Raw genomic sequence first — 23,278 nt, forward strand, 5'->3', positions numbered from 1 at the left:
AAAATCACAAAGGTGATTTAAAATAAGAGAGATTTGGTGTGAACGTAGCTCTAGTCTTTCAACCCTCCCATTTTACTGCCGAGTCACTAGCAAAGACTTGCCATTTTCTCATATATTGCCAATTTTGAAAGTTGGACTCTCATTTGATCCAACACCACACAATCCACCACCACCACCACCGCCACCGCCGCCGCCACCGTCTTCATCCATGGACTCCGCTAGATCGCCGCCGCCTCCCACCATCCAGTTCCCGCTGAACCTCGGCCGCGGCGGCGCCGATCAAGCAGCGGAGAATGCCAATGATAAAGGGAAAGCCGCCGTAGATGAGATGGACTTTTTCTCCGAGAAGAAAGAGCGCAGCAGCGGCGGCGGCTGCGGCGGCGCTTGTAGTGATTTATACACGACGGAGCCTTCTTCAATCTCGGATTTCAACGTCAATGTAAGTTTGCATATATAAATAATTTCAGTTAGTTTGCAAGAAAAGGTTTATATATAATCCTAAAAATTAGTAGTTTAAATATTTTTATAGACCGAGCTGCTCCTCCTCACGGCGAACAACGGCGGCGACGGCGGAACGTCTTCCAACTCCGATCGCAGATTAAAAAGTGAGGTGAGGGAGAGAGAGATATCAGTCTATTATGCATTAAACGCATACACATATATTTATATTAAAGTTGACTTATGAAATAAATAATGCAAAAAATTCAAGAAATTTAAAACCACAAATCTTATCTAAAATTTCAAGAAATAAATTGAAACAAGAAATCAAACACCTTCACTCAAAACCCTTATTTCTGAATAGAGTTTTAATGGAAGGTTTTTATTCAAGAAAATTGAAGAACACACAAACATAGGTTTTCAGTACTCTATCGGTCCATAAAAAATATGAATTTATTTTTTTCTTTTCCATTTTGGGATGTTCTTTTATATTATACTAATATTTCTATATATCATATTTGTATTCAATTAGTATTACTTAGTGATTTAGATTAGTTAGTGATCCTGGTCTAGCTTAATGAGTAATTTCTTGTTGTGAATTGTTAGCATCAGCCCTACATTTTGTCTCCAATGTTTCTATTTTGGTACATATGTCCTTATATTTTCAACTTTATTCGCTCTCAATATTTACTTAATACCCATATCACAAATAATTTATTAATTGTATGACAAACCAATTTTGATAAGTTCTTTTTTCAACTTTATACATATCTTCTAATAATTTATTAAAACTTATGTCCTCTAAACTAACATCTACTAAATACCCATATCACAAATAATTTATAAATTGTATGACAAACCAATTTTGATAAGTCCTTTTTTGACTTTATACATATCTAGCTTCCAATAATTTATTAAAACTCGTGTCCTCTAAACTACAGAATAATATTTATAAAAATTAAAAAAAAATACTTTCTATTTGTTATTTGTTAGCACCCCCTTCCCCATAACTGAGAAGTGAGAACTTTTAGTAAAAACAAAATTATTTCTTCTCATCGTCGAACATAAACCTTTTCTTTCTTCTCAATCGTCAACAGCCATCCGGAAAATTATATAGAACAAAATATTGCAAAATGTATTAGTTTTTTTTTTTTTTGAGTTTATATAATTATTTGTCGCACCCCAAATACAAAATCTTGGCTCCGCCGTTCCATAGTGTCAATATAATTTATCTGAATATTGCAGGTTGGGGTTCTAAAGAGCAAGCTGGAAAGAATGAATTCAGAGAATGAGCGATTGAAAGAGATGCTGAATCATGCGAAGAACAAATACAATGGCTTGCAAATGCATCTGCAGACAATCATTCAAGAACAGCAGCACAAAGGAGTTGCGGATCAAGAAGGTAAGATAAGCTTCCATGGAAATGGGCCTCCGAATGCCAATGACATCTTGTCATTCGAAGAGGATGGGCCGACGGCCGGAGGGGAAGGGAATCAGAGCCCTCAACAGAAGTTTCTTAGCCATTCTGCTTCTCCGAATAGTGTCGATCAGGCTACTGAGGCCACCATTCGGAAAGCCCGGGTGTCGGTTAGGGCCTGGTGCGAGGGCCCCATGGTATTATGGCAATCTTTTGTTTCAATCTCGTATTTTATTTCACTTTTAAAAAAGTGATGTGATTTTTTAGAAACGAATGACAGATGACTGATGGGTGTCAGTGGCGTAAATATGGGCAGAAGATAGCGAAGGGGAATCCGTGCCCTCGTGCATACTACCGATGCACGATGGCAGTGGGATGCCCCGTCAGGAAACAAGTACGTTTCCCAAAACTACTTTTTTTATATTTTTTTATTTTTACTTTTCTGAAAAGACGTTTTATCTACTCTTTGCGTCTCATTATTGTTGGCCTGTTTTTCTTATTGGGGTGTCCCATTAATATTGGTCCTTTTCTATTTATAATAATGATTTTACACTATAAACAATATGACTGACCCCATACACCTTTACACACTTTACACTATAATCTTATTCATCTAAATACTCGTTCCCAGAAGAAATAAGCTAATAATAATGGGACGGAGGGAGTATAATTTATTATGCATGTCTCTGTAGGTACAGAGATGCGCAGAGGACAAGAGCATCCTTGTAACGACCTACGAGGGCCACCACAACCACCCGTTGCCGCCAACGGCGATGGCTATGGCGTCGACAACCTCATCCGCTGCGAGAATGCTCCTCTCGGGCTCAATGCCGAGTGCCGACGGCCTAATGAACTCGAGTTTCCTAGCTCGAACGCTTCTCCCATGCTCCTCCAACTTGGCCACCATCTCCACCTCCGCGCCCTTTCCCACCGTAACATTAGACCTAACGACATCCCCGAACCCATTGCAATTGCCACAGCCTCCGATGCCCTTCCCTGCCCCACCGGCCGCGGCCCTGCTGCCGCAGCTCCTAGGCCAGGCGTTGTACAACCAATCCCAATTTTCCGGCCTACAAATGTCTCAAGAAATGGATCAAAACAATCATCAATTGCAAAATTTACACTCATCAATGAATCAAGGGCAGCATTATAATCAGTTCAATGAGACTTCTTCAAATTCAATTCAGCCCAATGATCCTAGTTTTGCTGCAGCATTGGCTGCAGCCATCACCTCTATCATAGGCGGTTCGTCTACGAACAACGGGGGCAACAACAACAATAATAATAACAACAACAACGACAACAACAATAACAGTAGCAACGATCTCAATGGATCGAGCTTTTATGTCAATAGATGATGATGAAATTGTTATTTTTCTCGGAGGGTTCTTATATTCTTTTTTTCTTTTTTTCCTTTTTTGCATTTAAGGGTGCATTCTCTTTGGTAGTACATTTATCATGGAAAAATGAGGAATAAACAAAATTTTACCCTTTAAATCATTCCTTTCTTTTCCCTCATTTCCTACAAAATAGAATTTGACCCTTATTCATTCCTCATTTTCACTACAAATGGAGGGATAAATGAGGAATGAATAAGGGTCAAATTCTATTTTATAGGAAATGAGGAAATGAAGGATTTAAAGGGTAAAAATATTTTATCTCTCATGTTCTCAAGATAAATTTACAACCAAAGAGACACACACCATAATTCATAATCTTTTTCATGTTATTTTGATTTTTTTTTCATCTCAATAATGTAATTATGATTGATGTAGACAAAGCGAACATGACATTTGTATATATAAATAGACATGCATAAAATAAAAGATTGTTGAATAATCCTTGAACTTCTGCAATTTTGTGATTATGTCCTTGAATTTTTATTATTATGCTCATTTAGGTTCTCAGATTTTGCTAATTATTAGACTTTATGATTAATGTTAGTTTTAATTTGGATTTTGTTAATTAATGATAGTTAACTAAGTTTGATTATTAGGATTTATATATTTTAAATTTTTCTTATAGTTAATCTCTCATATTTATATATTTTTTAATTTTAATTGCTAATAATGTAAATATCTTTGTTTATTAACATTCAATTCGTTTGTTAATTGTGGTTCATTATTTCACAATTGGGATATTTACCATTAATACTAGTCTACTGACATTAATATTCATATTACTATTCTATTTAGATAAATAATACTCCATTCGTCACTAAAATTGTGGTCCAATGAAATTGCACGAGTTTTAAAAAAAAGTGCGGTAGTTATGTTTAAGTGGAGATTGGACTCCATACATTTTTGTAAATAGTGAGAGGGGAAGTTTGTGTGATCATTTTCAAATAAAAAAATACCACAAATTTCAGGAACGCCCTGATATGATAATAAGACCATAATTTTTAGGGACAAATAGAGTGATTAAGAAACGTCGTGTTTTAAATAAATAAATAGGGCGAAAATAAGAGGTTGAAGCGACATGTATAACAATATATCCTTAAGAGGTGCACCCAAGAGCGCTGTGCCATATGGTGCACGTGGGTCGGATCCGGGTCATTCGACTCGAAATTCTATTCGAATTTAACTCTTTTATTTTTATATCAACAAACTTTCGCTTTTATTCATCAATACTATCATTTTTACTAAGAACGATCATTAGTTTTACAATTATCACTTTTAATCATAAAAAATGAGGCAAATATCATTTTAAACACTAGATTATACCCAATTTATCAAAATCTAAATTATATATTAGCTTTGTATCAAAACATTTATATAAATATTTCTTATAGTTCATAACATTTTTTATAAAGCGACATAATTTACGGTTTAAAATAATATTTACCTTAAAAATTATCATTTTTATTTGAAATATTGCTACTTTTATGTAAAATACTTTTATTCATAACAACTATTATTTTTACAACTGTTACTTTTAAGCATTAAGAAATGCTACTTTTATTTAAAATATATTATTATTTTTATTCGTAAAAACTTATATAACGGGTCAAGATTTGAGTTGAATTTCGAATGACACTCGAGTTTGAGTCGATCCAACCCGACCCGACCCGCGCACAAGGTGAGGTCACGCCTACAAGAATAGTACGTCAAGCAAATTGGAGACAATTAAGATAGCATAATGCGAAGTTTAAGCGCTTAATCCATCTCACTTTTCTCAATAAAATATCCAGCAGATAATTAAAATATTATTCTACACACATTTTCAAAACTCATTATTGAAATTTATTTTCCAAGAACAAATATCGAAAGTGACTAGAGGCCAAACAAAACCACTTGTTAGGAAAGAATCCAAAACACAAGTCACATATTTGGAGTCTTTGAAAAAAATAAATCTCTAAAAAGACAAAAAGAGAATTTCTATGTACATGAAAGTTACAATTTGTGGAAATTGAAGGACTTGAGAGAAGGGGAGAATTTGATGATATATATATCGTAATCGTCAAATCAGAGATAAATTTAGATTTAATTCTGTCCATTCGATTATGAGTAATTCGTGAGTTGTATTTTATGAATTTTGAGTTTAAGATTTCCATGAGCCAATTAATATGCTATCCCGTTTGGTAATAGGTGCATTTCTAAGGATTCATATAAAATATGGAAAATTGCACCTAAATACACAAACTTTGTCGAAAATTCATATTTGACGTGAAGTTAGGAATTTACATTTTAATACACCAATTTAAGAAGTTGTTCAATTTTGACACATTTTTCAATTCCGGCGACCGGCATTCTGACGTGGACGCCGGAATGCCAATGTTGCAGCCACGTCACACACCCACTCTCTCTCACTCTCTACACGTCACCTCCCCCCCGTCGGACCCTCCCCAGAACCGCGTCGCACCACCGCCGCCGAGCCCAGCCTCCCGCCGTCAGCCACTTCCCCCTCCCCAGAACCGCGTCGCACCACCGCCGTCGAGCCCCACAGCCACAAACCCTCCCTCCCGCCGTCAGCCACTTCCCCCTCCCCAGAACAGCGGCGCACCCGCCACCTCCACCAACCAAACCAATCGGATTTCCCACCACCACCGTCGATAGAGAGAGAGTGAGGGGAGGCAATTGGACAGCGGGGCTGTTCGGCGGAGAGAGCAATGGCGGCCTCAGCCTTTGAGGTCGACCGACGGTCCAGAGAGGGTGAGGTCGACGGCGGTGGTGGCCGAGGGCTGCTGCTGTTCGTCTGTCAAGGAGAAGGGCAGAGGCGAGGATGGGGGAGGCGGCGATGGCGGCGGTCCGGCTGACTGCTGCTGTCGGCTGGAGCAGAGGGGGCGAGTCCGGCGGTAACCTCGCCGGAAATCGTAGGAGAAAGAGGATTTAGGGATTTAGAGAGAGTGATTTGTGGATTTGGGGATTTTTGTGAGGGAGGAGATAAGGGGGACGAGCGAGAGAGCGAGAGTCGGGGGAAGGAAGAAAAGACAGAGAGAGCAGCGGCGGCACTCGCCGGCGTCTGTCGACGGGAAATTGAGAGAAAAGGGGGAGAGTTTCATGAGTTACTTCATCTGGTTCGGTTTTGAGAATGAAAGAACGGGATTTGAGTGAGTTTGATGAGGGGAAGAAGGTGGTGGTGGCAGCTGGTGGCGATTTCGCCGGGAATGGAAGGCGGCGGCGCCGGCAGGAGAGAAGAGGGAAGAGAGGTAGGGAGAAAGAGGGTGGAGGGCGGCGAGAGTGATGAGAGAGAAGGGGGAAGGTGACGTGTATAGAGAGAGAGAGAGTGGGGTGTGAGAGAGAGAGAGAGTGAAGTGTGTGTGTGTGTGTGACGTGGTGATGATGTGGCATTCCGGCGTCCACGTCAGAATGCCGGTCGCCGGAATTGAAAAATGTGTCAAAATTGAACAACTTCTTAAATTGGTGCATTAAAATGTAAATTCCTAACTTCGCGTCAAATATGAATTTTCGGCAAAGTTTGTGTATTTAGGTGCAATTTTCCCTATAAAATATCGATAATTTGATGAATTTATAAAGAAAGAAAAAAAAAAGAAATTGATCATTGGCTCCATCAAGAAGAGTAGTAATAATTTAGTGTGCATATATTATTCTAGTGATAGCGTGGTTAATATAAGAGGGCAAGGTTTCATATTTGAATCCTATCACACAATCTATAAAATTATTTTTTATTTAAATAATGAAAAATAACTCATGTTTAGTCTTCTAGAAACGCGTCATATATTTAGTACTACTCCCTCCTTCTCTAAGAATTGAGACTCAATGGAGATGACACATGTTTTAAGAAAAAAAATGTGATAGTTATTTTGAGTGGGTGTTTGGTCTCACACCTTTTTCTAAATAGTGAGAGAAGAAGATTCACTACAAGAAATTCTGTCGGACACCGACTGATTTACCGACGGAAATTTTTCCGTCGCTAATCGCCGACGGTTTACCAACGGAAATTTTTTCATTGAAATTCATATTAATAATATTTATATTTGTTATGTTTTTAAAAGGCTAAAAGGAAAGGTGTGGAGCCGACTGGATGTTTCTACGAGGCTTATGAGATCCTTCATAAGAACAAGGATGATACTTATACAGACGAGAAGTCTAGACAGATTGGAGTACGTAGTAAAGTATCATAAACGTATTTAAGTATTATTTTTATTGCTCTAATTCTTAAATATAACTCGTGATATATATTATTGTAGGAAAAGATGCAGGAATTAGTTGCTTCTCAGAGTCAGCCTGTGGATGATGATTCTGATCCGCCAGAGATCGATATGAACAAGGTGTATGTGGAGGCTGTTGGTGGACTCGACAAGAAGAAGAGAATGTTTGGAGTTGGTGGACTTGCAGCCAGCTATAGGAGCAGTGAGCAGTCGAGTGGTACATCTCAATTTCCTGGCCATTCTGTCGATACACAGCGACTTGTGGACATGGAGCAGCAGTTGCAGGATGCCTTAGCGGAGATAACACGTCAGAAGGAGAAGATGAGGCAGAAAGAAGAGCAGACCGATGCTCGATTTGAGGCTCAGCAGCGTATGTTCGAGGACGCTCAGCAGCGTATGCTTGACCAGATATTGGCTAGGCTTCCACTTGGATCTATGTTCGCTATTTTATTAACACGCCGCAAGTGTACGGGTGCAATTGTGTACAGTAGCAAGCAAGGTCGTATTCCACAGAGACTAATTATTATCAATGCCTATCCTAAATTATTCTACTCTATCTGGACAAACGAAAATGAGAGTTTTTGTAGTAAAGAACAAAATAAATAAATAGCAGGAAAGAAAATAAAGCAAGCTGTGAAAAGAGAAACAGATAAGAGAAGATTTCCCAAGGAAAAGGTTTCAACAGATTCTCCTAGCTAACATGTTCAATTCAATTAATAAGATGATTCCTAAGGCAATCTCAAAACTAGTCTATACCCACTCCCGTGGCATACAAACCGTTGATTGCATGCAAGGCTACCGTCCCCGGATCGCACTTCTAACATGCAACTCCTAAAAGCTCATAGGATTAACGCCCTCACAAATATCAATTCCCTTTAGAATTAAATATATGTGTTCTATGTTCTTAGTTCAGGTAATAATTATCATCTCCCGAACTCAAATTAAAACCTATGATTATGCTAAATTGGTGGCCAATCAATAAAGCAAACAATTGTAACAAGAACATAAAAAGGAAAAACAATCTCAATTAATTGAATCAAACAGTCAGAAATTCAAATCATGTCTACTCCCTAAACCCTGGGAAAAAGGATTCTAGCCACACATAGACATATGACTAAAACTCAATATCTCAAAAACACAAATAAACATTCAACAATGAAAAACCGTAGTGAAGTTGAGAATCTTGAATCTTGCTCTGTCTCCGTTCTCCGTCTCTCACAGCTCTCAGGAAAAGTAAAATATGATAAAAGATGATAAAAAGGTCTTTAGAAATAAGTTGTTGGGGAGTATTTATATGCCCTAGGTCAAGTAGGACTCAAAAATACCCAAAAATCGCGTAAAAAGCTGAAAAACGGACTTTTGGGCGAAAACTCGGCGACTCGCGCGGCCGCGCGCCTGGACCGCGCGGTCTTCCAGCAAAATCTGCTCCGTCGCGCGGCCGTGGCATGCGGCCGCGCGAGCCGACCGCGCGAGCTCTGACAGCTTTGTGCAGCAATTTTGTTTCGTTCTCCTTCGTCCGAACTCCGATTTACGATCCGTTTGCGCTCACGAACTCCTATCGAGACGAACTACAACTTGTATTTCAGCCAATTCTTCCAAATTCTGCTTCATTATATCTGAAAATTCGTTCAAACAACAAGCAAATGACAAGTTCTTGACCATAAACCAATATAAGCTCAAATAAATCAACAAACACACAAAATCCTCATAACTAAACATCAAAAATGACACACCAAGAGGTAAAAATGCATGTTTATCAATCTATGGGACCCACTCCACCCACCGGACCATCATCTTGATTATTATGTTATGTTAGTGTACTTTAAATTGAATACATGACTATTTCTATTATGTTTCTTAACACAAATATTTTGTTATGTTATGACTACATGAATGATATTTTAGAATTTTAATATTTTATTGATTTTGTGTTTTGGTGATTGGTGTATTGATAATATAGTAGAATAAAAGTGTATAACAGGACGTTGATAATTGGGTAGAGCAAATTATAATTTTTTTTTTGAAATTAGCGACGGAATTGTAGTCCGTCGCTGTTTCCGTCGCAGAATTCTGACGACGTCTTCGTCGTCGTTTGCCACCGACGGTCGCATCGTCGTCGTTTTCGTCGGAAAATTATTGACGGAAATTCATTTCCGTCGGTATTCAATTTAGCGACCACTTTTACGGCGACAAGCGGACTCCGTCGGTCGTCCGTCGGTGGTTGCAAATAGCGACGGAAATTTTGGGATTAGCGATGGAAAATTCCGTCGCTAATCGCCCAGTTTCTTGTAGTGTGTGGAGTCATTTTCAAATAAAGAAATGTCACAATTTTAAGGGACGTACCAATATAGTAATAAGAGTTCAAAATTTTTGTAGGCCACTAACTTAGGGCGCTTTGCAAAATTAAGCCACATTTTTTCGGGCCTGCAAATTTGGACCATTTATTATTAATTGCGGCGTAAGTGAGCCGCATTTGGGTCGGATCAGGCTATTTTGCACGTGAGACGTACATGACTTCACAGCTGGAGCCTGAACGCTGATGTGAAATTTTATTTCATTCTTTTATTTGGCATATTTATACACATGTAAAAATAAATCATAAAATAATACATAATTAAAAAATACAAATAATTGTCTTTGCTCGACGACACATCAGAGGGTTGAACCAAACCCAAAATTGACATGGATTGCTCTGCAAAAATAAAATGTGTTTTTAAATCCTCTAAATTGTGCATGAAGAAACCCAAATTCACAATCCACCATCATTAAAATTTGAAAACTAAAATAAAATCGAATGTGTTTTCAATTTATGTATTATTTCTCGTCACTCACATTTTTTATTTGTATTTTTTAATTATGTAATTTTATGATTTATTTTTATATGTGTATAAATATATCAAATAAAATAATGAAATAAAATTTCACATCAGCGTTCAGGTTCCAACTGTGAAGTCACACACGTCTCACGTGTAAAATAGCTCGATCGGGTCCAAATGTGGCTCACTTACGCCGAAATTAATAATAAATGGCCCAAATTTGCAAGCCCGAAAAAGTGTAGTCTAATTTTGCAAAGCACCTTAATGTAGTAGCCTACAAAAATTTTGAACTCCACTAAGCGGATGTAATTCAATTCCTTAAAAATTGATTTATAAAAGCCTGGTCCATGCTACTGGCAAAAGGGATCCACTTCCTAGTTTAAAAGCACACTAACACTCTAGTCCATTAGGTGATTCGAATGTTGGACCTATTGATTGAAAGAGAAACATTTTCTTACCAACGTACTATTGTCGGCCTTGTGTAAGTGGAAAATTACAACCCACCTAATTATTTTAGCCGAAAGTATAAACGGCCTGTAATTAACTAAAACATGATCCCTCAAAAAAATAAAATAATAATAATAATAATAATAATAACTAAAACATGCACAAAAAATATAAATAAAATAAAGTTGAGACTATAAATTGAAAATACAAAAAGTTCATACTATAAATTATAATTAATGCTTTTTTAAATTTTAATTAGCTGGTACAAATATTCCACGGTATTAAACCTTATTGGGCCACAAAGTCAAGCCCATTACCAAATACAAAACATTGGTTTATGAATTAGGTATTCCAACGAATCATGTTTAAACCTATATAATATATAAAAAATGAGTTTTTTTCCTCTTTTTTCTCCTCTTATTTTCTCTTTCTTCTTTCACTATTTTTTTTATTATTATTTCTCTCTCTCTCTCTCCTCTATTAATTTTCTCTATCTTCTCTTTTTTATTTTATTTTAATTATTTTCTATACATCATCAAATTTAATTTATAAACAAGTATATGCATCTTAAATTTAAGTTCATGACAATATCTTTAATATTGTATGAAAATCATCAAAAGTAAATTTCAAAACGAATAAGTTATGAAAATTTAAATTTAAAATATTTATTTTACAGATTTTATGTTGGGGAAGTTGAGGATTTTTATTTATTTTTATTTTTTAAATATTTTTAATGACATGACATATATGTGACAAATAATTTAACTTTTTAATATACTGTAGAAGTATGGTACGCCACATCAATTTTTCGGAGTCAAAAAATAAATGTGGGATACAATTAATATAAAATCGATAGTTCAAGAATAAAACAAATATTTTTCGATAATTCATGATATAAGTGTCGTAAACGAATAAAGCCTCTCACGAATTATTGAGTCTCGGTTCGAAAAAAAACTTATTCGAAATTCATTCATCTCCTAAACGACCCAAACTCGAGCCTGTATATATTCGACTCGTGAGCTCGCGAACATGTTCGGCTCGAGCCATGTTCACGAATATGTTCGCGAGCCTACTCACGAATAACCTCGTGAATAGGCTCTCGAGTATGTTCATATAAATAATTTTGTATATACATTTATTAAATAAATTTTCTATTATATATATTCAAAATATATGCTTGTTAATAATTAACAAAAAATAATAATAACTCATTAATATATAATTATAAAAATAATCATTATAATAGTAAAAATAATACTCTCAACCAAAAGAATAAATCCACCCGTCTCTACTATATTATATTATGAAACAATATGGCCGAATAGCCCTATTGAGCATACAAAATCAAAATTTAGCCCTAATTCTAAAAACATCAAAATTTAGCCATTAATTAGGTGGGATGCCTAATTTGCCCTTTTCCACCCATCGCACTGCAGCTCTTCGATTTGGCCCAATCGCTCTGGTGCTCCTCGATTTGTTCCGGCGTGGTTTCACAGACGCAGACGGAGGGCTCTCGCACATAGAGCGGCCGTGGCTGCTAGCGCGGTGGAGAAAGCGAGCTGCGCCGCGGAGGCCGAGGAAGCGGGAGCGATTGCTGGGGCTCTGGTCGCCAAGCAAAGGCGTAGTGTCGACGGTGGCTGCCGCCGTGGGCGACGATGGGCTGTCGTTGTTCGACGACATCGTTTCGATTGCGGGAATTTCGAGTTTCTAATTTTTTCTAATTTTTTTGGGCGTGTCTGGGATGATTTTTTGGATCTGATCTGATGAGGCGGCGGCAGTGGATCTGATTTGATCGTTGCGCCGCCTCCTCCATCGGCAGATCTGATCTCCGCCTCCTTCGATTTTAGCCATCGACAGATTTGATCTGATCTGTGCTGCACGTATGGCACTTATGACACTATTAGTGCCATAAGTGCACCTAGGGTTTAGATATTCCATTTAGGGTTTAGATTATCCATTTGGGGTTTAGATGTTCCATTTAGGGTTTAGATTATCCATTTAGGGTTTAAATGATGTTGTTGTTTCTGTATTTGTGCTGCACGTATGGCACTTATGGCATTATTAGTGCCATAAGTGCCCAAATGACCATTTTACTTAGTTTTATTTTGAATTTCCGTTGGCACTTTTGGCACTATTAGTGCCATAAGTGCCAACGGAAATCCAAAATAAAACCAAAGTAAAATCTTGGCGCCTAACCCGACCCGGCACGCGACCCGCGTGCCTAATCCTACCCGGTCCGCCTCATTAAGGGTAAAAACGTCCAAATCAATAAAAATGGCCAAATTTTATGTTTTTTCAATGTGTGGCCATAAATTGTGTTTTATGCTTCATTTTGGCTACTTCAAAATTTTACTCTTATATTATTGGCATTTGCCAGTATCAGATCAGAGACTGTGAACCGCCTCTCAATCATCTTCGCGGGAATCTAGTTATAAGTCAGTTACAACTAATTTCTATGACAATTTATCTATGAGATTAAAATAAATTGTAAGTTATATAACTCATAAATAGATTTAGAAATATATAAACAACTATATTTTTTTTTATTTTAATGAAATCTTGATATATAAATAATTAACTGTGTCGTAAATAAATGAATGAAGTAACTATAATTGAATATATAATATCAAACAATGTATTTATTTGTATTTATTTTACATAATGTACAACTCGAGCTCCTAACTGGTTCTATATTTTGTTCTTAAGTTGAGTTCGAATTCAAGCTTGCGTAACAATCAGCAAAAATCGTCGAATGAAATACTCCCTCCGTCCCATATATATAGACTTGTTTTCCTTTTTTGAATGTCCCATTTATATAGGCTTATTTCCATAAAAGGTAATGTTTTTTTACTCATTTACTATTATATCGATCCCTATTTAATTCTTTAATTTACTCCACTTTAATATATCATTAAATAATAAATATGGGCATACTAGGAAATTTACTTATATATTTTCATTTCCAATTATTTTTTTTAATCCTTGTGAAAATTCCAATCAGCCTATCCATATGGGACGGAGGGAGTACGAGTGAAGTTGATCTAATCAAATAATTATCGAATCAAATTCGAACAAAACTCAAGCTAAATATTTATTTGTCGAGTCGCACTTGAGCTCAATTTGAGGCTCAATTTCGAACTCAGCCGAGCCCGAGCCTGAAGATATTCGGCTGATCGGCTTAATTCGTATGCAATCCTATATATATAATTAATAATATTAAAATAGTTTGAGGTTAAAAATGGTATTTACTTTTATTTTTTTAATACAAATTAAAAGCAATCGTTATTTACTTTCCAGCTAAGGACAGCCTACAAAAAACTCAAACCAATATTTATATATATATTTTGAGTTCTCAAATAACAAGGTAATGGCATCCAACAAAATCACATTATCTCTACTTCTCTTTCTCGCCATTTTCACATATGCAAAGGCAAAGCGAGGCCCTCTCAAGGAGACCACAATGACGGTCTACTTCCAAGATTACTCCGGCGATCGGAACACGACCGTGATCGAGGTCCCGGGCCCGTCGACCGGGCCCCTGAACTTCTCCAGATTCGGAGCCATGTTCGTTACGGACGACCCGATCACCGGAGAATTCGGGGAAGGCTCGGCCCCGATCGCAAGGGGCCGAGGCATGTACGTGACGTCGGCCCTCGACGGGTCCCACACTCACGTGACGCTGTCGGTTGTGTTCATCGACGGCGAACACAAAGGCAGCACGTTGGAGATTCAGGGTTCGAGCGCGCAGCTCGAGCCGGTGAGGGAGGTGGCGGTGGTGGGCGGCAGACCTAATGGTAAAAATAGGACCGTAACTTTCAGGATTTTTAGAAAAAGGACTATAAGTTACGAATTTTGAAAATAAGGACTATAATTTTTTTTTTAACATTTACACTCTTGTTTCGGGCCCAAAATTAATTGTTCGGGCTTTTGATGCCACGTAGAGCCCGTTGCTGACGTGGACTGCCATATTGTCAACTTTTTTGCAAACAATTTTTTTGTTTCTTTTTTGTATTCTCGTTTTAACAATTAACAGTTATATTTTTTTTAGGAAAATTAACAATTATATTTGTTTTATCTTAATTAATTTAATATCCTAAAAGAAAGCTACATATATACGTTCATTATAATGTTAAAAGACATGTATTATTTCTTTTTTTACATTTAATTAGAATAATAAATTATAAAAAAATATGCCATTAGGTTTTCTTCACAAAAAAAGTCTTAAATATCTTTAGATATTCCTGCTTACTCAATTCTTCCTTGCTTGCAAATCTGCCATACTGCAAAATTAATCTCTTCTCACTATTCAAAATTGATGGCATATTTTTTTTATAATTTATTCTTCTAATTAAATGTAAAAAAGAAATAATACATGTCTTTTAACATTTTAATGAACGTATATATGTAGATTTTTTTTAGGATATTAAATTAATTAAGATAAAACAAATATAATTGTTAATTTTCCTAAAAAAAATATAACTGTTAATTGTTAAAACGAGAATACAAAAAAGAAACAAAAAAATTTTTTGCAAAAAAGTTGACATGGCAGTCCACGTCAGCAACGGGCTCTAAGTGGCATCAAAAGCCCGAACAATTAATTTTGGGCCCGAAATAGGAGTGTAAATGTTAAAAAAAAAAATTATAGTCCTTATTTTCAAAATCCATAACTTATAGTCCCTTTTCTAAAAATCCTGAAAGTTACGGTCCTATTTTTACCATTAGGTCGTGGGCGGCACGAGGAAGTTCCGGCTAGCCCGCGGTTACGCGACTTTCGAGACGCTTTACTATGATCCGGCGCGGAAGTTTGCGATCATCCAATCTAATATCACTGTGTTTCATTACTATAAGTATTGCTAGTGATGGATGTGATTAATTGTTTTCACATTTCAATTATACATGGATTAATAACATATAAATCACTTAACTTTCAAAGAATTCTCATTTTGCACGTCAACTTTAAAAGTTTTATTAAAATTAGTAAACTAGTATTTTTTTTTCATTTTGCTATTTCGCTAATTTTCGACCAAACATAGTGCCGAAGTGGCTGTCTGAAATCCTACATGGCCAAATCCGTGAATTACTAAAACGACGTCGGTTTGGCCATATTCAAACTACGTCGTTTACGTTTAAAATTAACATTTAACTAAATTAAGACATAAGTTAATAAGCGGGGCATGAAGCTGACGAGAGAATGTGAGAGGCTTGAAGCTGACGAGAGAAAGCGAGAGGGAGGAATTGTTAGGCTTAGGTTTCGAAGCAGACTTGTGGAGCTGTGCAACTTGGATTAGAAAGTGAAATTGGGAAAAAAAGAGTACGTGTGGAGAGATTTAGGCTTTTAGTTGTCTATTGCGGAAATGACGTCGTTTTCATTCAACTCAATAATATTATGATATCATTTATGTATTTTGATTGCAACCATATATAATTATGCCACGCCACCACATCAGAGTCCAGTGATGATAGCAATAATTAGTGTGCAATTAATTCCTTGAAAGTTGAATAATTTATTTCCAATTAACTTATCATAGTATGTTGCATAGGTACGGAGGTGCGGATGCGGGGGCGATACGATACGAGTATGGGGATACAAATTTTTAAAAATTATAGGGTGCGATTCGGCAAGGATACATCTAATTATTAAAATTTTATGATATATAATGCTTATAAAATATATACAATTTAAATTTTCTTAAATTAATTATATGTAATTTACATTTTATTTTACCCAAAAGTTAAGCATTTTCAATTATATAAGTTATTTGAGCAACAATATAACGATTCAAATATTATTAGTCCAATATATAAGTCATAACTGAAAATAAAATTATCAAAATAACCTTATGTAAGCCTTTCGTGCACGAGATACGTGAATTTCGCCTATGGAATTTGCGAATCCGATTTATTTTTATAAATTATTTTAAAAGATAAGCCACGTGGCGAATCGGGTGCGAATTCGACGAGAATCCGAGAGAATCGCACCCTAAAAGAATCCGATTCGCCGTACATGCTAATTTTTGAAGAATCCGTGCATCATAGCTTATCATATATATACATGGTTAATAAGAATATGCTTTACATTTAGTGTGGATTAGATATAAATAATACTTGGATATAATATTTATAATAATCATAGCTGACATTTAGTTGAGAGAGTACGGATGGCAATGGGTCGGATCTAGATCGAATCTTATAAGTACCAGATCCAAATCTAGATCCATTTTATTTTCAGAGATCTAGATCCGCCTTTTATCCAACGGGTCTGGAAATTTGAGATCCAGATCCATATTCGTCAGATCCGCAGGTGTACAGATCTAGATGCGCATATCTACTATTGTATTGATTTTTACTATTTATTTATATTTTATATATTAATATTTAATATTTATATTTATGTTTAATATTTATATTGTGTATTGATTTTTAATATCTATATTTATGTTTTATGTTATTAGAAAAGTAAATATAAAATATAAATAATATATATTAAAAAACGGGTTCACGGTTTAAATTTGGGGTGGATCCAGTTCTAAAAATTCAAGATCCAAATCCAAATCCGTTTTATAAATTGAGATCCAGATCCAGCTCAAATTCGTCGGATCCAAAATTTTGAGATCTAGACCTTAAAAAACGAATCCAGATTCACAGATTTAGGTCGGGTCTAATATCATTGCCATCCCTAAGAGAGAGACATGCAGCATTAAAGATTGACCGGATCAAAAGTTTGCAAATTTATGCATCTTTGAAAAAAATGTTTAGCTCTTAATTTCAAGTTTTAAACCACTCAACCGGAGACTTTTTTTTTTTTTTTGAGGAAACAACCGGAGAAATTTGAGGTCAAGTAATGCATACATATCTGAACAAATAATTGTAAAAATTTAAGATCATTCAAAAATACATATTTTTTAATTCAGAATTACTACAAAAATTTAAGATCATTCAAAAATACATATTTTTTAATTCAGAATTATTACAATATAATACACACCAGCACTCACACTGTCACACACACTAAATGAAAACTCAACCTATTCAAATAATGAAGCTATATTATAAATGAAATAAATGTAATTAGATGCATCTTTAGATGAGTTGACCTTCAACTAATCGAAGCATTTATTGGCACACTGCTAAATTCTCGGATCGCCCACCTGCTTAAGATATTATATTTTGCCTCGAGAAAATATTTTTTATATTCATTATTTGAATTTTTTTAAAAAAGAAATCACGATTTCGAGCTGAGAACGCTCCACTAAATTAATACTAATATTGACCTTTTGAATTATTAGTTGTTTGATAGATCATGGTAATGTGCACAACTTAATACTCCCTCCGTCCCATGAAGCAAGAACAAGTTATTTTCGGCATAAGAATTAAGAAATTGGTATTTTGTGTGTTAAGTGTGGTAGATGAAAAAGTGAAATGGTGAATAAAGAGTAAATTTTTTGCTACTTTTAGAAACTGGTCTTACTTCGTGGGACAGACCAAAAAGAAAACTTGGTCTTACTTCATGGGACGGAGGGAATAGAATTTATGCTGCTAGCTAATAAAATTGCAGTTAGCAATACTAAATAAATTGCTGAGTGCTAAAAGAATAAGTTGGAATTACATTAGCTTAAATAAATTTGTGAGTGCTAGCTAAAAGAATGAGTTGGAATTATTATGTAACTTAATCGAATTTTAAAGGGGTAATAGCCATCTATAGTTTATATGTATATATCACAAATATTATAGGGTTGGTCTTGCATGCGGCCGGTTACTTTTAATCAACATAAGATATACATTTGTTCGCACAAATATATACTTATGTAATATTACATGTTCTCATGAATAAAAGTAACACTTATCGTGAATAAATGTAATACTTTAGAAATATTACATTTCATGTAACAATAATTACTTGACCAAATAGTTAAGAATATAAGTATTAATGAGTAAACATAACTAAAAGTAAAAGTTCTTATGAATAAAAGTAAAAAATGTAAACTTTCAAACCGACCGCACACAAGATTTTGCGAATATTATATAGACAACCTTGATTGAACCACATGCTGGTTTTTATTCATGTAAGAAAATGTTCCTTTTCAATAATAGTACCATTCCTTAATATTTTTTATAAATTAATTAGAATGTATAATCTATTTGAGTCAAGCTCGAATTTAATTTATTAATCACAATATATAAGGCTCATATAAAATAAGACAATGAATTAATATACTCAATATATAAGGCTCATATAAATATTATATATATTTCTTGAATTATAATTACAAGAGGTATCCGAATATAATCAATTATGCAACCCACACACAGGCGAGAATTCAACACCACCTAAAAGTAGGAAAACATCACCGCACACAGGCGAGATTGAACCAAAGACCTCTCACAAATTAGAGTCTTTATCATAAATTAATTAAAATCTCTACAATATTAATAAGTAATTTATAAAACTGAAAGTCTCATATATATTTTGAATATAACTCAGTCACGTGCAAATATACTAACAAGCTCCATCAGAAGCCGACATGTACAGTCCAAGAATTGTCAAACAGAAGCTTAATTTGTTTGCAAGTCTCGCCAAACAATTTGTTTTTCAGTCGAAATCTATTTAACTTTTTAATAGTTCAACTCATTTACATGTCTAGGAATTGGCATTTTATTAACCCTTTGTATAGATGCTCCGATCCTAAATTTTTCCATTAATAATTGCTTGCAGCCCCTTCCATCAAAATGCATTAATAGTTTCACTTTGAAAAAAAAAATATATGAGTTAATTATAGTTTGCATGTGTCACTAAATTATAGCATTAAAAAAATATATTCAATTTACATTTTACTATAAAAAACATAAATTTTTTATAAAATATATTCACTTTATACCCAGCATTACAGATTCTGGCGATGAAATGATGAATCATGCACTACGATGAATCGATATGATCACGTCGTTTTGACGTGGGGTATAAAAGTCCATGTACAATTCACTTAAGAATCCGACGAGGTTATTCATCGTACCTTTGCCCGTAATGCATGGTCTACATCAAAATTTTTCCAAAGTTGAGGGTTTGAAAGTAAAAACATTAATTAGTTGGCGACATTTTCTAAAAAATAAACATTGAAAATTAGAACATAAACTATGATTAGCCCTAAAAATAATACCATGCCAAACACAACATTAAGCCAATTTAAACGAATCGACATCTTTCAAACAACAAAGACATAAATTCTTCTGTGTGAACGTCCACGTAACGATATTAAAAAAAATTGGTAAAATTTCTCACCCTCCAGAATTCGAACTGTGATAAAAATTTTCGACCTCTAGGTAAATATCAGCCATAGAATATATGAAATCAACACCCACAAATCAATCTAAGATCTCACCACATATAGAAGATCTCATTGGAACGCACCCCATATATATATATTTTCCATGTGGGCAAGTCTATTTCACTCACTTGCTTATAATATTTTCTAAGCCTCGACACTATAAATAAGACTTGGGTCCTACACCAAATTAACCACACAAAAATCAATCACAATATATCAAATGGTCATGGTATCCAACAAATTCACTGTTAGAATATAAGCTCGCGGGCGTAGTACAATGGAACACAGAAATGTAGGAGATGAGATTACAAGGGAAAAACTGTATTGAAACTACAAAGTAATAAACCAGGAAAAGCAGCCGAGTCGAGGAGGGTCCTTTGTCCGCAAGACAAGATACGCCCCGGTAGTGCTCTCGGTTTGGCGTGTCGTCCCCAAAGATGAAACGGCTTCGTCTCGTAGATAGCAGCACCGCACACCAACGAGCTCCGGCGAACTGGAACGAGGCGAGAACAGAACTTCAACGATGCAGTATGCAGAGTTTCAGAGTGATTTTGCTTGTGATGATTTTCAGGTGTTTTATGATGCATGGAGGCTGTCCTATTTATAGGCACAGTCCACATCAATAGGGGGAGCCTGCTGGATTAATACCATTGATGGTATTCAAAAGGTGTCGGGAGTTACAGGTGTAACAGCCCTGCTGTTTGAATCTGCCATGACTCCTCCGACAGCAGTTACAGAGGGAAGCTTCCTGGGAGACCAAGGGTCCTCCCGGGCCAAGCCCTAGCGGGCTTCGTGTGCGTGCGCGTAGGCCCAACCGGGTTGGGCCTCGTCTCCTTCGAACCAAGTTTCCGTTGGTCCAAAAAGATAAGGGTCGATGTGGGCCTAGGGTAGGCCCAAAGGCCAGCCCAAAGACCACCCAAAGACCAATTGCCAAGATCCAAGTCCACGGCCGCGCGTCGGGGACGGGCCGGGACCGGGACCGGGGCCGGGCGCCGAGCGTCGGGCGACGGGGCCAGGGCCGGGCGGGCGGCGGCGGCGGCGCGCGCGTGTGGGCTGCGCAACCCGTCACGTGTGCACACAGTTTTATTACATCCTGTGATGTAATAGCTTTTATACTGTAATAAATGTGATCCACATTCCAATGTGGGATAAGTATTAAATCTTATTTAATGCTTATCTTTTCCCACAACTCCATGTTTCAAGTACCCAACTTTAAACAATTATTTCTCACTCACCGGAAATCGGTTTTGAGTAAATAAATATACTACGATCATCTACTCGGAACGTAGATCGATCCTGTCCCATTTAATTCTGCTAAATTAAATGTTTTCGGTACTCAAAAAATTATTAAACATTGGTTACTCACAACCAATTTCCAACAATCCCCCACATGAGTGGAAATAGCCAAATGCAAATGCAGACACAAGCTCTATTCTCAAGAGACCTTAGTGCATTAGAATAGGTGGTTTGCGGCCTTGAACCATCCTTAGTTAATACTATCGGATATACTGGTGAATTGGTAGAACTTGATGTCTTTGAACCATTTCTCCTTCGTGTATACCGAGACAACAGTATTAACACACTAACGCCTCAACCTCATTTCGTTCTCACGTTTTTGTCCTTTGCGGGCCTTGGACAGCTCTTTGGATTCATAAGTGTTAGGTCGATGCGACCCCCACATCTCACTTATATAGGTGATTCTTTCCCGAGTATCCTGCAATACTCAACCTCCCCGAGGTGTTTAGGAATCATTAAAAGTCGAGACTTAACCTTACCACTAAGCAGGTTTCAACACTCAAATGCTTTCTAGGGAATGCAAGTAGTTGAGTGTTCTACTTGGAATCTTATAGCTTAGTTTTCCCATTGAACCACGTTCTTGGGATCTCCAGTCATCATGGTTGGGTTACCACTATAATCATCCTTATTTTGTGGATTTAACACTCATTCCCTCTAGCAATTTATACATTTGATCTCGATTCAAAGCTTTAGTGAGCGGATCGGCCAGATTATCTATTGACTTTATATAGTCAATTGAGATAACTCCACTTTCGATCAAATGTCTTACGGTATTATGTCGCCGACGAATGTGTCGAGACTTACCGTTGTACAACCCACTTTTCGCCCTCCCAATAGCTGCTTGGTTGTCGCAGTTTATCATGACGGGCGGCACGGGTTTTGACCAACATGGAATATCTTCCAAAAAGTTTCGTAGCCATTCGGCTTCTTCACCTGCTTTGTCTAAAGCGATGAATTCTGATTACATGGTGGATCTAGCAATACATGTCTGTTTTGTAGACCTCCACGAGATTGCTCCTCCCCCTATAGTGAACACGTAACCACTCGTTGATAACGAGTTTTTCGCGTCGGATATCCAGTTAGCATCACAGTACCCTTCAAGTACCGGGGGGTATCTCGTGTAGTGTATTCCAAAGTTTAGAGTATACTTTAAGTATCTCAAAACTCTCTCAAGTGCTTTCCAATGTTCTTTACTTGGATTGCTTGTATAGCGACTCAATTTGTTCACAGGGCATGCAAGATCAGGTCGAGTGCAATTTGTAATATACATAAGGCACCCAATGATTTTTGCATATTCTTCCTGTGCGACAGGTTCACCCATGTTCTTTTTCATGTGAACGTTGAGTTCTAATGGGGTTTTTACAGGCGATTTGTCAAACGCATTAAACCTTTTGAGCACTTTCTCAATGTAATGAGATTGTGTCAAAGTTATTCCATCAGTGGTCCTGAGAATTTTCATTCCAAGGATCACATCAGCTAACCCCATGTCTTTCATGTCAAAAATTCCTCTTTAACATGTTCTTTGTATCAACAATGATACGATTGTTGCTTCCCATAATCAACATGTCGTCTACATAGAGACACACCATAACGTACCCATTACTAGTGCTCTTGATGTAGACACATTTGTCACATTCGTTGATTTTGAAGCCATTTGACAACATGACGTTGTCAAATTTCAAGTGCCATTTCAGCGGCGCTTATTTTAGTCCATAGAGAGACTTTACTAGTTTGCATACCTTTTTCTCTTGTCCAGGTACTACAAACCCTTCAGGTTGCTCCATATAGACTTCTTCTTCCAGATCACCATTTAAGAACGCAGTTTTGACGTCCATTTGATGAATCTCAAGATTGTGCAGAGCAGCAATCGCGAGAAGCACTCGAATGGATGTAATCCTCGTCACCGGTGAATAGGTATCGAAAAAATCGT

General features: G+C 36.5%; 2 protein-coding genes across 2 annotated transcripts; both read left to right on the top strand.

Annotated features, from left to right (window-relative positions):
- Window positions 1-3,355, top strand: LOC131012702 (probable WRKY transcription factor 31). Its single transcript, XM_057940693.1, has 5 exons — window positions 1-439; window positions 530-610; window positions 1,684-2,052; window positions 2,136-2,249; window positions 2,548-3,355. The coding sequence occupies exons 1-5, from the start codon at window positions 209-211 to the stop codon at window positions 3,211-3,213; spliced, it is 1,461 nt and encodes a 486-aa protein (XP_057796676.1). The 5' UTR covers window positions 1-208; the 3' UTR covers window positions 3,214-3,355.
- A 10,691-nt stretch (window positions 3,356-14,046) lies between these two features.
- On the top strand, window positions 14,047-15,664 carry LOC131012703 (dirigent protein 22-like). Its single transcript, XM_057940694.1, has 2 exons — window positions 14,047-14,501; window positions 15,452-15,664. The coding sequence occupies exons 1-2, from the start codon at window positions 14,097-14,099 to the stop codon at window positions 15,584-15,586; spliced, it is 540 nt and encodes a 179-aa protein (XP_057796677.1). The 5' UTR covers window positions 14,047-14,096; the 3' UTR covers window positions 15,587-15,664.
- The last annotated feature ends 7,614 nt before the right edge of the window (window positions 15,665-23,278 follow it).

This window comes from Salvia miltiorrhiza, chromosome 2 (assembly GCF_028751815.1).
Source record: "Salvia miltiorrhiza cultivar Shanhuang (shh) chromosome 2, IMPLAD_Smil_shh, whole genome shotgun sequence".
Taxonomy (NCBI): Eukaryota; Viridiplantae; Streptophyta; class Magnoliopsida; order Lamiales; family Lamiaceae; genus Salvia; species Salvia miltiorrhiza.